The sequence below is a fragment of the Triplophysa dalaica genome, chromosome 18, assembly GCF_015846415.1.
Source record: "Triplophysa dalaica isolate WHDGS20190420 chromosome 18, ASM1584641v1, whole genome shotgun sequence".
In the NCBI taxonomy this organism is placed as follows: Eukaryota; Metazoa; Chordata; class Actinopteri; order Cypriniformes; family Nemacheilidae; genus Triplophysa; species Triplophysa dalaica.
In genome coordinates, this window is record NC_079559.1 from 18,352,653 (window position 1) to 18,369,682 (window position 17,030).

The 17,030-nt window shown below is 37.2% G+C and overlaps 1 protein-coding gene and 1 long non-coding RNA gene across 3 annotated transcripts; both read right to left on the reverse strand.

The window, feature by feature from the left end:
* Positions 1-1,062: 1,062 nt before the first annotated feature.
* LOC130407334 (indoleamine 2,3-dioxygenase 2-like) lies at positions 1,063-6,694 on the reverse strand. 2 transcript variants are annotated; one of them, XM_056730125.1, is made up of 10 exons: positions 6,565-6,694; positions 5,671-5,766; positions 4,919-5,038; positions 4,717-4,835; positions 4,465-4,479; positions 4,158-4,257; positions 3,847-3,964; positions 3,702-3,753; positions 3,457-3,605; positions 1,063-2,379 (listed from the first exon to the last, which is right to left on the reverse strand). In XM_056730125.1, exons 1-10 carry the CDS (start codon positions 6,655-6,657, stop codon positions 2,000-2,002), a joined length of 1,242 nt encoding a protein of 413 aa, XP_056586103.1. In that variant the 5' UTR covers positions 6,658-6,694; the 3' UTR covers positions 1,063-1,999. The 2 variants fall into 2 exon arrangements, with proteins under 2 accessions (XP_056586103.1, XP_056586104.1); XM_056730126.1 differs by lacking the exon at positions 4,465-4,479.
* Positions 6,695-9,940: 3,246 nt separating this feature from the next.
* LOC130407122 (uncharacterized) lies at positions 9,941-13,586 on the reverse strand. Its single transcript, XR_008904570.1, has 3 exons — positions 12,865-13,586; positions 10,535-10,710; positions 9,941-9,988 (listed from the first exon to the last, which is right to left on the reverse strand). It is a non-coding gene; the product is annotated as an uncharacterized LOC130407122 (long non-coding RNA).
* Positions 13,587-17,030: the final 3,444 nt, after the last annotated feature.

A 17,030-nucleotide genomic window follows, 5' to 3' on the forward strand; every position in this document is an offset into this window, starting at 1 on the left:
AGTGATGGTTAGGTTAAGGTTTTATTATTATTTTCTTTCAAATAATTAATAACTTTTTAAACGATTAACATAATACCACTTCAAACGTCAATAATTCTATATAGAGCATTTTTTCAAATATTTCAGCAAATAATTGAATTTTTTGTCCCGGTTTCTTTCATTCTCCTATTCTCCTCAGCTATTTTGCTGGGTGTTTGCCATCCAGGGGAACGTGTCCCCGGGCGTGTCCCACCATATTCACGTGGGAAAGTGACGTCAATGCATACCCTCTATTGACTGAGGAATGTATTTTATTAATCGCTTATCAATAGGAAAGAAAATGTTAAAACAGCATGCCCATAAGCTTTGCACATACTGATACAATAATACTTATGTGCAACAATGCAAAAGAAGTGCAACAGCTGCTTATTATAATTCTTTAGTTATTTACTAAAGGTAAATATCCACGATGTAAAAAGTTGATGGCTGTCTTATAACAACTAAATTTCATTCAGGAATTGAGGATCTTGGTTTAAATCAATTACACAGAGTGGGTCACGGGAACATATTTTGAGTTCTAATTCAAATGAAATGAAGAAAATGAAGGATAAGTGGTTTCATATAATGGAAGTTAAATGTAATGGTTTACTTAATGGTTTGGCCTCAAATCAAGGTATTCTGTGCCACAAACCATCCATACTGTAACATTTATTTTTTTATTGAAGGAAGGGTGTGTGTGTGTGCACTGTATTGCTTTCTTAACTGGTGAATGGGTTTTGATCTGTTCATTGTGTTGGCACGTAATATTAAAAGAATTCTACTCGATAACAACATTCACAGATACAGTGAGATCCAAAGGTAGGGAAGATCCACTAGGGAAAACGCTTGTTTGTCAACAAAACAATTTAAGTAAAAACAACATAATGAATTTCAAAATTTGGTTCTGGTTTTAATGATATGCATGATATGATATGATATGATCTGGTGTGGTCTCCTTGGGTTAATGGTCCATCTTTTCCCAACAACTGAGATGGATCCAAAGAGCATGTCTCAATACAAAAAAAGAAAGTCTGACTCTATCTATAAAATAAATTATTTTTTTCTTTATTTTATAAAATACATTTTTAATCAATACTCATTGTGACTTTACGGCGTTTAATATGACCAATAATAATATATACAAGATGCGCCACTGCCGTAACAATGAATGGCGAGGAATGCAACGCTCAATAGAGAAGGCCACTTGAGAAGGAAGTCCCGACTTCCAGTAAAACGAGCCAATCGGCAATCAATAAAGACTGACGATTCTGTGGGCCGGGGCTCTTGTGATACAGTTCATGTCATGCTGTTTAATTGTGATTTTTGCCAATGATTCTAGAAATATCTGCCTTCCCACATTCATATAGATAAGACTGTGGACATGCTACGACGAATAGCTGCCCAGAGGCTTTGCAAACACGGCTGCTGAGTTGCACAACTTTCGTAAACTGACTTTATAACATTTTGTTAGGTTGCCCTATTAAAGTTATAGTTCACCCTAAAATGAAAATGACTCCATAATTTATTGACCCTTAGGTGAAATTGTGAGAGAAAACAATAAATATTATGAGCTTATTTGGTGACGGTAGGTGACATTGCATATAAATGTAAACTGATAATGGGGCTAACAGACAGCTCAAGAAGGTAACTTCAGATTTTGTATTGAGCCACTGTGACGAAAAACATCATAAATGGAATTGTTTTCTCTTACCAACATATTTTTTAAGGTACTTGGTACTTGGCCTTTCAGTGTCATTACAATGATAGGAAGTACCAGGATAGTCATACACATATTGGCATGAGGATGGTTAAATTATTAAACTATTTGTTTAATATTCAATGTCACAACAGATATCAATAAGCGCAATTTGAAAAATCATTCAAGCAAATCAACACAATTAACCACACACCCACATAATCAACAACACAGCTTGTTTTTGTTGTGGCAGTGTGAATTATAACATTGTGATAATTCACAATGTTATAAACTGTAAAATAAACCATCTTTGGTGTTATCTCGTACTGTCTTCAAAAAGCTCATAATCCCTGAACCTCCAGTGCCTCTTTCTTCCAGGGCTGTGGGAGCTTTCCCAATTGTACCGAGCTCTTTGGCCGATTCTTGCCCGCTAACGCGGAGCTGTTTGGCACGAGAGGCTGGTATCGTGACGTAACGAGTAACAATATTGATGTGATAATTCCTAAAGTCCACCAGCCGAGATAAACACTGCTCAAATGCGTGTGTTAGGTGTTCATCCACTTGCTGGAGCACAAAGTTGCGCAGGGATGGACGACTAGAGATGTTCTCAATGAAATGCTTGTGAGAGGGGGGCATGTAGTCCCTCATTCTCTTCAGGAAAGCCCCTGATTCACAAAAACAAACATTAATGTCAATATAATGACAACTAGTTAATAACTTGCAAATGTAGGCTTACTATCAATTTTACATTCAGGCCGTGTGACTCCATTTGAAGAAATGTCATTGTTTTGTCTTAGCAATTTATTCATATTATTTCTGTATATATGAAGAGTTTGGTTCCAAAAGGATATAACTCAGTAAACATTTTTTTCAAAAACCATTGTTTTTTTTGTGCCTTCCAATTAATATCTATCAAACTACATTTGGTTTATTTTGATTTCAGCCATAATAACTCAAAGATTATGCTAATGACCACAATAAAAACCTGATTTTGTAACGACTTAAAAGCAGAGTTAATTCATTTTGGAACCAAACCCTTCATATATACAATATGCATATTTATATAGATAAAGGGCTGGTTTCATAGTCAAGGCTTAGACAAAGCCAGGACTATAAAAAAACATTACAGATGTGCATCTTGAAACAAAACAATGGCACTGACATATTTTAAGATATGTCAGGGCATGTTATTTTCAGTTAACACAGTTCAAAATTAATTTTAGTCTGGGACTAGTTTTAAACATTGTCTATGAATCCAGGCCAAACTGTTTTATATTTATTCCTAAATCAGATTAGGGTTATGGTGAAAATGCTTTCGACATTTACAAAGATCACAAGAAGGATGCATCACTGAAATTCTGTGATCTAGATCTAAATGCTCCAGATCTTTTTGCTAACATAATACATAAATTTGTATACACGTCATTCTCAGACAACTGTGCCATTTGTGTCCTATTCATGTTCCCATGAGTGATGTATTAAACATAATACTCAATTAGTCACTTGATAGTTTTTACACTGTAGTCCATAATGCAAAGTAACTAATTTAATTAAAATAAGTCTTTCTTTTATTTTCAAGGTAAATATCTGAATAAAATTTCTGAATTGAAATTAATAATCATAACTGTTGGTACATTGAAATGTTGTCTATGTATAAATCATTTTTCACATTATTTCTCTATAATATTATTACAATAACAGAATGAAGTAGCCATGAGGGCAAGTACCGAGGGTTTTCTTACCACTGTCACCTTCATGTTTGACTCCCATCAATTCATCAAAGCAGTGCAGGGTGCTGCTCTGGGCCGCACTTCCCCCCGAATACTCCATTGCCTTCTTCTGAACTCCTTCATACACTAGACCTTCTGCCATCGAAGAGTTATCTTTCCATCTGGGACACACATACACATACAAAAAGCAGAGCGAAATCATATACATACGGAAATATTACATTTAATCCAAAAAGCTGCAAAAGCTATATGTTTACCCAGAGAGATAGATCCTCAAAATGCCATAGAATATGGAGGGATCTACATAATCTGAAGCAGAACAATCTCAGATGCCAGGAATAAAGTATTAAAGATGCTTGAATGAATGCATTCATGAATTCATTTGTTATTTGAATGTATTACCGTGCATTAGTTTAAGGGCATGCTTCATGCTGTCTATGGCCTGACCTACAACATTCAGAGCTTTGGTGACCATAGCAACATTATTATAATGGACACCGCTGATGACTTCAGGAATTGCCTGCAAAAACAGAAACAGCTATTTTATTTTCCAGATATTATATTCGTATAAGACAGAAAATAAGACTGATGCCATACAGGGCATAGCCAGTGTTCCGTATTTTGTTCCAATAACAGTGTATATTGCATTATGGTTTCCACTATGTATCTTGGTGAACTGTCTGTGAACTGAAAAGCATTTAAAGGTGTCAGACCTTTAGGCCGGGGACAGCTGCCAACTCCACAAGGAGTGTAACCAGAAAAAAGCCTTGCACGGTCTCGCCTCCAGGCAATGTTATTAACAACTCCAAATTGCTAAAGGCAGAAACAGTTAGAACTTAAGGTGAAGATTGCACCAGATGTAGTGATTCAATGTGTTATCACAATGCTGCAGAAAAGATAGGAATACATATTGAGCCTCTTTGTATTTTCTACATGTTCATAATGAGATGGCTCCCTCTGCTGTTTCTTTTAATTAACAACATTTAGGGAACATTTCTGTTAATTCTACAAAATACTTACTCCATAGCAAAGGGTCTGGTAACAATCAGCATGAATTGGGCATGAAAGACAAATAAACAGGGAAAAGTTGTCAGGCGGGATAGTTTTATAAACTTTTTGAGCCAATAGTACAAGTAAATAAATTTAGGCATTTCATTTATATCTATATAATTTATCTGGGTAAATTATAACAAAGATCAACATGTGCTAAATCAATTATCCAGGAGATCAGAAAGAATATCCAAATAAGATTCAATGTCATAGTAAGTTTACCCATCAGGGTTTGTTTTCTTCCAGTTGGCAAGAACTGTATCAGCGTGGGAGAGAATTGGGGGTAGACCCAGTCTCTGGGACACATCCCATAATGGCACAGCCAAATTTCGTGGAAGGACCTAAAGGTGTTTAAGACAAACATTAGCTTAAACATAAGTATAACTTGGTCTTTAAATGATGAAAGAACTTTAAAAATATATACTTTTATGGTTTCTCTCTCTCCCTCCTGCCATACGTAACCCATAGTCAATGTACTCAAAGCGAGATGAGCCAAACGCAGCTCACGGTGACTCTGCAACAGATGAGTCTCCAGCAAAGGCATCTGGAACATGACATACCCATTTCATCAACTTCTTACATTTACATTTAGGCATTTGGCAGAAGGTTTTATCCAAAGCGACTTATATTGCTTTATCCTATACATTTTTACATAGGTATTTGCAGTCCACTGGGATCGAACCCACAACCTTGCGTTGTTAACGCAATGCTCTTACCACTGAGCTACAGGAAGACTACTGAGAAAACTACACATCTTGCAGCTGGGGCACCAGAAATAATCCGTAAAATATATGACTTTTTTCTTAGTTTTTGCTGTCTTTTTTTGTAATTTTACAGTTTTTGATCGTAGCAATATGTTAAAAAAACTGTACATTTAGAGTATCTTAGATTGTACATGAAAAACTGTTAAAATACTGTAACTATCATTTTTTACAGTGCAATCATATCTGAATTATTAAGCAATAACATGTTTTCATAAGTGTATTAGGCAGAAAAGTAAAAAAATATGTAAAATGTTACCCTATTATTAACCTACAGATACCCTATTATATAAAATAGTAGCCTGAAGTGAACATTCAAGATGTTCTCATGGTGCAAGTTTTTCTGTTCTTTACGAGTATAGCACTTGTCAGTTTAGCGCCTGTCAATATTTTAGAGTAGAATGCAGTGTCATACGTTATGAACTCTGAGCCGCAAGGAATGGGATGAGATGAGTTCAGGGACATTTTTAGCAATGTCCATCCAGGGTTTGAAGTACTCTGGTAGGTCTGTCTGAAACACAAAAAATAATCTAGTTTTGGAGTGTAGTTTAACTTCATGCAAACCTTCAAGCAATTACCCATGCAAGTGATTGGTGCCTTTTATCTTTTATTCTTGCTTTCGACAATTCTCAATCTGATGCGTGTAAAGGAACTTTGCTTGCCAAACAACAGGGAACTCTACAGCGTAACACACACTCATATGAAAACAGGACTGTTTTGCACAAACATATTCATCAATTTTACACAAATTTTCTACTTATAAATATATACACATATTGCAGAGCACCTCCACTTTACATGAACACTTCCCCACTCCCCTACACTATTTATATATAGTTTACATATAGTTTAACCTCCCTTGCTTTCCTATCCTAAGCATTTTACTGCATGTCATACTACGAATAAACTTTGAACTTGATTAGACTTATCTTGTTGAAATGGAAGAAATTTCTTTAGAATGAAAGGTTTTCTATTAACTTTTTTACATAAAAGCAACAGCAGATAAAGGTTAAGCGGAAAGCAAACAATGTCAAAGTCTAATGTTTCAAATATACCACCAATGAGTCGTACAGCACCTCTTAACATGATAAATGAAAATGTCTAGCCACGGTAAATAGGACTTTCGCATTGCACATAATGATTTATGTGGGTTTGCATGAGAATTAACAGGAACACAATAGTTCCTTTATCATAAATTAGCAATTTCCTTTAAAAGCTGTAGCTACGTAAACAACATACATACTACAATCAAACACAACACTTAATATTGAAGAGTTGCTATAAAAAAGGTAAGAGTTTATGCACTTACCAGTGGCTCAGGAAGAATAAACCCACAGTCTTCAGAGACATGAAACTGTTCCATGGACAATACTGTTTCTACATGCGTCACTGCGGTGTCCATAGTGTTTATACACTGACTGTCTGCTCAAACTATCAACTGCCACTACTCTAACAGGTGAAAAGACCTTGCTCTCTCTCTCGCTCTCTCTCTAATGTGTTGTCATCAGCTATGACGTTGCTCACATTTCCCCAGTAATCATAAGTGTCTTCAGAAGCTAAAGTCTGTTTTGAAAGTGGTGGGGACAAAGATTTGACTTGCATGTGATGAAAATGCTTGTTTGGAATGTGCAACAATTAAGCACAGGCCTTCAAGTCTCACGCATTTACCGTGAGACACACACATTTCAGCCTATACACACACTCACACGCCACACCTTGTATTTCTCATGCTGAGAAATAAGGGATAACTCATCCCGCTTTATACAATTAATGTACCAGGCAAATGAAATGTGAAGATGAACAAAACGTATCCATTACAGTATTACACGGTGCATCAAAGATTTTATCCGTCTTCACAGAGCTGAGCATCACAGCGCATGAACGTAATGACCAATCAGAAGTTTAGATTAGTTGTTCTCAAGATTTCTTGAGTACTGGACCCCATCATATCTCAAACCATCCTCATGGACCCCAAACCCACGCGCTAACACCACATCCCATTTTCTTACCCAAGCACAACAACATATTTCCACTAAATTGGGAAAATAAAAAGATGAGTAAAGTCAAATATTTAATATTTTAATAAGTCAATACATGTAAGCCTAACTTAAAATTACACCTGACCATTTAATGGTTTTCAGTTGCATTAAAATTACACAATAATCACAATTACGGAACATTCTATTTCAATATCTCCAACAGTATAAGTACACTATTCTGCAGTTTTTTTACTGCAGGACTACACCAACCAATACCGATCAGTTGCCGTTATAATTAATCATTATACAATGTTTAATATGTGTAGAGAATGATAAAAATTTGAAAACAATAACAGATTTACCAATGTGAAATATTTGCTATCCATTCTTCAATCAGGAGTGGACTTTGAACTCTGGTGTGTGATACCTGTGAGTTGCCCAACTTGCCCTGAAGTGCACCTGACCTGAGGCATTCCTTCAGTGGGGTTCCTTTGTTTTATTAATACTTTAATAAAAGGTTTCTGTAATATCTCGTTGGGAATATTTATCATATATAGTGGGCGGTCCGTCCATTGTCTACTCCACTTTTTGAGTCCAACTCTCACAGTATGTGGTTCCCAAACTGTAATTTGGGGAAGGTCACTTGGCTGCTGCTGTGCATTTCAACTAAAAACTGTTAATTCCTATAAAACTGTCACTTGTTCGTTGGTTTTAATGCGTTTTTGTGCTTGGGCACTGAATGCACAAGCAAGCAATGCGAACGCGGATGATGCACACTGGCCGCGTTTCTGGAATCTCTCTGTCTTCTGCAAAAATGTGAGCAACAACCCAAAGACAATAATAATATATTTTATTTATAATGCGCCTTTCTCACACCCAAAGCGCTTCAACATAAATACATTAAATAAGTAATTAATACAATTAATAAAACCCTTGATATCAGTCGGTTAACAACACTTCAATATTGTAAACAATTTTTAAAAAGGTGCGTTTTCAGAAGTTTCTTAAAGGAGATTAGTTTGGGAGCGCTACGGAGAATCAGAGGAAGCGTATTCCATAACCTCGGGGCGGCACAAGAAAATTATCGCTGACACATAGTTTTTAGTCTGCAACGGGGTTGGTGAAGGGAAAGAGAATTGGCAGAGAGGAGAGAACGAGGAGGCACGTAAGGGTTAACTAAGTCAGAAACATAACTAGGAGCCAATCCATGGATCGCTTTATAAATTAAAACCAAAGTTTTAAACTCAATGCGAGATTGAACAGGAAGTTTAATAGATTTTGCCTTTAAACCAGTGTAAAGGGAATTGCAATAGACAATTCTTGAGTTGATAAATGCATGGATTAGCCTTTCACAACAAGCGGAGAGAGGAAAGGCCTAATCTTACTAATATTTCTGAGGTGATGGAAGGCCGATTAAGTAACACTTTTGATGTGTGCCTCCAGTGACAGGTTAGCATCAAATATCACACCAAGGTTACGAGCTTGTGTAGATGTCATTATAGAGCTATTATAAAATGTCAGGTTAAAATTCCTTTATTTTGGGGATAGTCTTTGAGCTATTCCATTTTTAAAAGTTATCGTGCATCCATAATTTGATGTCCTGCAAACAGTGAGTGAGGACTGCAGAGCTGATCGAAGTGTCAGATTTTGAGCTAATATAAATTCTGTCTAGACATTGCATTACAAGCATATTGTGATTGTCAAAACATTTGATAATTTTATTAGAGTTATTCAGATGTATTTGTTTTTTTATCTCACTGAATTCACAGTTTCAAAATGTATTAAACATTTTTTGTGTGAACTGTTTCACTTAAAATCACAGTAAGTGCAGTTTACTTACGAAAAAATCTCAAATTAAAAGACTAAGGATAATAATGGACATACATAAATATGATTTGTCAATGCAGTGACCCAAAAGGAAAAATACAAATCATTCATGTTGGGAGAACGATTTTTGGTTTGATCTGTAAGGTTTAATGAAGAACCATTACCTGTTTTACAAAGTGGAAAGGTGTTTTTTTATTTCTCAAAATATTTTTTTAGACTATAAAATGTTAAGAAATACATATGTTGTTTTGAAGAACCTGTGACTTAATGATTCTTTGGGAAACCAAAGATTTCCCAAACCAAATGTTCTTCATGGTTGTGAATATTTCGCTTTAAGAATGTGGAGAAGTAAATGAACTTACCCAGCCATGTGTGGTCCACATCACTTTCAACAGAAAATGAAGCAGATGGAGTCACGGGAGGGTCGAGATCTTTCTCCCAGTGCGTGAAAGATGAGTAAACCGGAGTGTCCATCATCTCCCTGTTGTCAAAATCATCCTCATCTGATGATATCCATAACACTTCTGCCATACTTCTGTTGTTAACTTGTTGACTTTCGGGTGAAGAACTTTCACCATCCAGCTGATCTTCCTCCTCAGAAGATAGAGAGTCTGAGAAGTCTTCACTTTTGTCATCAGAGGAGTCTAGAGGATTCTGATGAGCGTTTAACAGAGGGAGAGTCAGAGACAGTCCTGGGAGAGACTAAGGAGGCATGTCCTTGGCTTTGAGATGCAGGGGAGCCTAAACTTGTGTTCCTGACAACATCTGAAGAATAAAAATAAAAATGATTGTGGAAATGGAATCTGCATAGGAACTTCAATGGAATTAAAATTAAACAATGCATAATCATAACAAACCTGTATCTGAGTAATCTTTATCTTCCCTGATAGTTTCCTTATCTTCATTTAATTCATCAGCTTTCCTCTCCTGGAGACATAAAACATAAAATCATCACACCTGCGACTCAAGATCAGCTCAGTGTTAAATGTCAAAAAAGGGTACTTAACCCAAAAATGAAAATGATGTCATTATTTACTCACCCTCATGTAATTTCATACCTGTATAAACTACTTTGTTTTGATGAACACAGAGAAAGATATTTGAAATAATTTTAGCAATTTTCAGTTCTGGAACATCATTGACTTCAGTAGTAGTAAAAAATTAGATGGTAGTCAAATGTGCCCTCAAACAGTTTGTTTTCCCAAATTCTTCAAAATATCTAATTTTATGTTCAACAGAACAAAAAATGCATAATCATTTTTTTCTACTATGGTAGTGGATGAAGTCCTAGAACTGAAAAGTGCTAACATTCTTCCAAATATCTTTCTTTGTGTTTAACAGAACAAATGAATGTATACAGGTTTGAAACATCTGGAGGGTGAGCAAATGATGACAGAATTTTCATTTTTGGGTGAACTGTCCCTTTAAGAGGGTCCATAACATTTGGATTTCTTTCTCGCAGGTCAAACATACCTGATCAGACATCTGAACATCCTCAGATTTTGGGTCTTCCACTTTCTGAGAATTCTCTTCATCTTCTTCCTCATCACTATCTAACACCAGAGGTCTGCAATGTCTGCGTTTAACCAGGGCATCTTCACTGTCCTTGTCTTCTCCATCATTCGCGATGGCTGTTTTCTGCTCTGGTCCTTAAAGAAAGAAATGTTGACCACATTTTCCAATTTGCCAGAACGAATTAAAATGAATGCAAATATATTTAGAAACTTCATAAGTAAGAAAACAGCACACCTTAAGGGTCATTTCAATAATACAATAAGTATCTAAACAACTGTTGATTTTACCACATAAAAAAATTAAGCAGCCAAACTGACCTTCATAATCTGAATGGTCAGGACTTTGTAAAGGACAGATCCTTTTGACCTCACTGCGAGCCATTTGATTCTTCCTCTTTAAAGGAGAGGTTGTTCGAATGGTTTCACTAGATGTTAAATAAGTCTCTTGTGTCCCCAGAGTGTGTTTGTGAAGTTTTAGGTCAAAAAACACCACAGATCTTATAATATACCATGCGCTACATGCACACTTTTGCAACGCGCTGATTGATGTGTGTCTCTGTAATCGTGGCCTAGAGGTTAGATCAGTGGTTCTCAACTCTGGCCCGCGAGATCCATTTTCCTGCAATTTATCCCCAACTCTGATATAAAACACCTCAACAAGCTAATCAGCGTCTTGACAATAGATGCGTTCAACTTAATTCGCCGCTGCGCAAATCTGTCATCATATGATATTTCAGTACCGCAAAAGAGATTCAAGTGCAGATTGCGCGGTACGCATTTAAATCGCTCTCGCGGTACTTTAATGCGATATGCCAAACAATCTGCGCAGCCGAACATTAGGTTGAACGCGAAGTCACTGATTAGCCTCTTCAGCTGTTTTATCAGAGTTGGTGCTAAACTCGGCAGGAAAGTGGATCTCGCAGGCCAGCGTTGAGAACCACTGGGTTAGAGAGTCGGACTCATGACCAGAAGGTTGCTGGTTCGATCCTCAGAACCTGCAGTGATAGTTGCCCAATGCTCCGGATGTACGTGTGTTCACCACTTGCTGTGCGTGTGTGGTGTGTCCACTTCTCACTGGATGGGTTAAAAGCAGTGGTCACATTTCGGGTATGGGTCACCTTACCTGACAAAATAGGTCACTTTCACTAAATGCAAGAGAGCTGTTAGTTAGTGATGGGAAGTTCGGCTCTTTTCAGAGAGCCGGCTCTTTTGGCTCAGCTCCCAAAGAAGAGCCGGCTCTTTCGACTCCTGAAAGGCTCTTAATTTAGGATTTTTTGTAGGCCTTTATTTTACCATAACTTTGCAAAAATTAATGGTTTGTGTGTTGAAAACCCTTTCATGTGCAGTGTTTTTATGCAGTTATTTTGTTACAAAACCATTCTTTTGTTTAATATTTTAATCAAACATTTTATTGTACAAATTAACAACAAAACAGCAAATATATTCACAGAACAGAACTAGAACCAAACTCAAGCAAACAGTATTAATGTCCTCAGTGAAGATTGGCATTCAAAAAAATCAGATGCCTCAGCTTTGATGGACTGATCCTATTTCTTCTTTCTGAGATTATCTGCCCTGTTTTTGAGAAGATTCTCTCTGAAGGAACCGATGTTGCCACAATACACAGTCTCCCCTCCATCACCTTCACCAGGCGTGGGAAGACTGAGGCCTTGGCCTGCCACCAGCTCAGTGGGTCTTCTGCTCGTTGGATGATGGGCTCCTCAAGATAAGACCTCACCTCCATTATAGCATCAACTGTAGGATTTCACTTCACTTCACCCCCCTCTCTGTTTTGACATAATGGTATGATCCCATATCCTCACATCTGATTGGCCGCGATGCGATTGCTGACCAATCAAAACAAAGTTCTGCCTTGAGGTAAGCCGCGAAAGGAAAAAAACTGGGAGCCGGCTCTCACTCGATGCGAGCCGGCTCTCCTGATTCACTACAAAGCATCGGCTCTCAGAGCCGCATCTTTTGCGCATGACACATCACTACTGTTAGTCTCAGCCCCCTTTCAGCAGAAACTATGCAGTGAGCCTGTGCTTTACCGCGTTGCATGTTTACAAACCATACACACAGTTTTCTGAAGTTAAGATACTCCGGACTAACGCATCACTATTTTTTTCCAAGTCAAATTTATTTTACACAGGACAATCCCGTCGCATGTTTACAAGCCACAGACGTCGCATTCTAATAGTGAACGGACATACGTGTCACAGTGACATGTTATCTACTTTAAGTTGCCGCAGGACCCTGGGGTCTTACTTAAAAAATACTGGTACTTACAATGTCTTTATTTGTAGCTTTGCCTCGCTCAGTGTGGGTGATTTCCACTGAAAACTAAATAAATCCATCGCTCTCTTCTCTCCCGTGAGTCTGGGAACATTGTTCTGTGCAGCCAACAACACAACAGTTTGTAAGCGTTGCTACTTTCGCCATGGTGTTGAAACTTCACACATGAGAAAACAACAATGGCGGCGGCGCGATGGGTGGAACAATGGGCGGAAATATTATAATAAGAACGACTACTTACGTCAGTAAGAGCGCGATTTCTGAAGCGCTCGTTTTCTCAAAGGCTTGCAGAGATAGGCTCACATAAAAAAAGTTAATGATTTGTCTTTTTTCACGTTTTCTGAGTTGACAGATGCACAAGAGACCAGATTTTAGCATTTAAACATGGAAAAGTCTGTTTTTCATGAAATGTCCCCTTTAAATACACAAATCAAAAGTATTATTACAACAATTTCTGGTCTGAACAATGTAATAGTTGAAACAAATTTCAACAACATAAAGGTTGAATGATAAAACAGTGCTAATTTTTTGATGAGCTGTCCCTTTAAATACAGAGCGAATGTGATGAGTTATTGCAATGCTTGTACCTTAAAAGAAGGTACTTTAATGGCACTGTGCCGGCTTAATAATTTTCCTATGCTCAGTACAGTGCCTTCACATCCTGCAGTCCCAATATTCAAGCACTTCTCTATCCATTTAGGATTGTTGTCTTCATTTCCTCCAGTTTTAACGGTAATAGATGTGGCAGATACCTGGAGACACACAACAACACAGCAGCAATCTTTAATTAATCTTCATTTGAAACATACCCTATTATTCATACAGTCGCAGACAAAATTAAACGTTTTGAATTTACTTTAATTATTAATTCACTATTCATAGGTATGTTTTTAGGAAAAAATAAACATTTCGTTTGATTCCATGACCTACTAACAATATTTCTCCCAAATGTCAAATAAAAGTATTGTTTCCATTTGCAGAAAATGAGAACTGGAGAAACAGGTCAAAATAACAGAAAAAGATGCTCTGTATTTTTTCAGATCCCAAATACTGCAAAGAAAACAAGTTCATATTTACTTGTATTTAGGGAAAGTTTAAAAAATCATGTGATAACCTCGATTTTACCACAGTTTTTATGTGTCTTGTCATGCTGTCCGTCTTTCAAATTGCTGTTAGATGTCACTCATGAGGTTTAATTTTCTTGAAATTCAACAGACACAGGTTTGAGGGTATGTTAGAAGAAAGGGAGGGAAAGAATGTAGGTGGTGGTATAAGCATTGAGAAGAAATTGAAGACCCATAGCATCTGTTGCTACAGATCACTGATATAGTAGACAGTTCATCGGAAGTGTTGTCTCTTCATTTGAGGTTAGGTTGACCTAGGAATGAATGACATCCATATTTATGTGAATACTGGAGGTGATAAGGTTGTTTTCATAGTTATAGAGCAATATTCTTATTTCATGAAAAAAATCTTAATATTGATGTTATTATTTCTTCAATCTTATGATGTTCCAAAACTGTATGACTTATTGTCATCTGGGAAACACAAAGAGCAGAATGTCAGAGACTGACAGACACGGTCACCATTCATTTTCATTGTATGAAAAATGGTACCATGAAAGCGAATGGTGACTGACGCTTCTAGCTCATTACATTCTGCTTTTTGTAATTCTGTATGTGATTATAATGTCATTATTTTCAGTTTAAATCATTGTGTATCTATACATAATTATGCATTGTCAACCATAAAAAGTTAATTTGTGACCCTGGACCACAAGGGTACATTTTCTGAAGATGAGATTTATCATCATCATACAGCTGAATACAAACGTTTTCAATTGATGTATGGTTTATTAGGATATGACGATATTTGGCCAAGATATAACATTGGAATCTGAGGGTGCAAAAATCTATATATTGAGAAAATCACTTTTAAAGTTGTCCATCAGAACCGTTTTAGCAGGCTGTTGCTAAAGGCTGATTTATACTTCTGCGTCGGGCCTACGCCGTAGCCTACGCAGAGCCGCATACACTATGACGTAGCCTGAAGCTCTCCTATCCATAAGCATCAATGCGAAGCAAACCGCAAGCGCCGTGATTGGTCTGCTTGAACCCCTCCCTTCAGGAAAAAAACCTCAGCAATCGTGTCACGTTTACGCATATGCATTTCCGAATATTATCTAAATAAATTAAATTTTCTTCTGCATTTAACAACTCAAGCTGCAAAAGTGACTGTTTACTTGATGCTCTACTTTAGTGGAGGGAGATCTTAGGATCTTAAATCACGGTCGATCTTGAAGGCGTCTTCAATCCTCTTTTCAACAGAAAAGCGAGAATCATGATTTTTTATGTCATCTAAAACAAGAGATGTGTTCGACATCATTCAGTGCTGCACAGCCACAGAACCATTGGTTTATGACATTGAAACACCACAATATGCTTTCGAATCACTCTTGCCGTGCTGCGAGGTATCACACGTGCGATACTGTTTTACAGGTGCATTAGACAGAGCGGCTTGTTTGTGTGAAGTGTGTTTTTGCCTTGTGCTTGTTTGTGTGTGACGTTAATCGATGGCGCAACGCTAATTTACTTAGTTTTAGTCTGTTTTGCGATTGAAACTCGTTTCCTGAGTACATTGAGTTCATATAGCCTATATATTGAGCCCTATGATCGAATGTGTGGCACAGTTTAACGTGTCATTGATTTGTATGTGTCTCACTGTATGAGGACATACTGTAAACACATAAACATCATGTCCAGTGTTGCCCTGAGAGTTTATTTCAGGTGCATTTAACTGTTTTCACAATTTGAGAAAAACTATTGTCCCTGAACTACACACACTAAATAAAAGCGTAAAACAACTGAAAGTAGCCATCAATTTGGAGTTGACTGTATGTTTCATAAACTATCATCAACTTGTAGTCTTTTATAAGTAGATGCCATCTGGACTTACAGTGATGCTGCTGGAGTACCTCAGGTCTAACTGATGTTCATGTTCCTCGTCTGCCAGGTTAAGAAGTGGAGTTGGACTCACATCTTCAATGCCAGATTCAGGAAAACTGTCTGTTGAATGTGAGCCAACATTAACGGCATTATTCTTGTCACAGTTTAAGAAATCACCCGGCTCAGGATTTGAGGAGCTGGAGGCTTTCGAAGAGAGCTGTGGTTGAAAGACAGATTCTATGTCGTGGTCTTCAGCTGTAGTTTCTTAGTCTGAACACTCTTGGCTAAGAGATGACAGAACTGGACTTCCAGCACTAAGAAGCATTTGGATACAATAATCAAGGTGGTTGGGCTTAACGTCTGGAGAGGGAGACTCAGGACGAGTGGGGTCTGATTTACCCGGGGTGGTTTCAGATGAGAGGCACTTTTTCACGGTATATGATCGAGAAAACTGATCATGCTGTAAATCGTTTTCACAACGATTGTGGTCCACCTCTTGGATTGTTTTACAAGGTACCTGGGAACCTTTTACAAGGTACATGGAAGACCATGGAACAAGCTAGATAATCCACAGCTAGTAGTGTGTTAAAGGATTTTTCATGAACTTCGCGGAGACAACATCCACTTCACGTCAGGCGATCCTTGGCCTCCACGTCGTGCATTAAAACCCTTTTAACACCCATAGTATAAGATTATAACCTTAATATGAAATAGAGAGGGTAAGGAAATACATTTACATCTCATTATAGCAAAGTTTTACTAGTAAAGAGCATCCAAATTGCTTTTTTATTTCTTTTAATTTCATTTATTTAAAAAAGAGGCATTATGATACCTCAGTGTAAATATGGAATGTACAGATGCATTTTTATGATTATTAAATAGCTGAAACTATGAGTCAGCTTCCAGAAAAAGTTGACCACAAGGATTCAACTGCCGTTTTATTTTCATCTAAGCAAAAGTCATTTAATAACAACCAAATTACAAAAACAATTTTTTTGATAGATGTACTTACAGTGCAGCAGTTGATGATTGAGGATGGTGACTGGGGACCCCAGGCTTCATCTCCAACAGGGAGAGTAAATGGGGTTTATAAACCACTAACAAGCATTTGGAAGTATCGCTTTCGCTTTAAGCCTACAACCAATAAAAGATTAGTATAGATATACCATATTGTGAAACAATGCAAAATTTCCAACAATACGCAATGAATGCAAA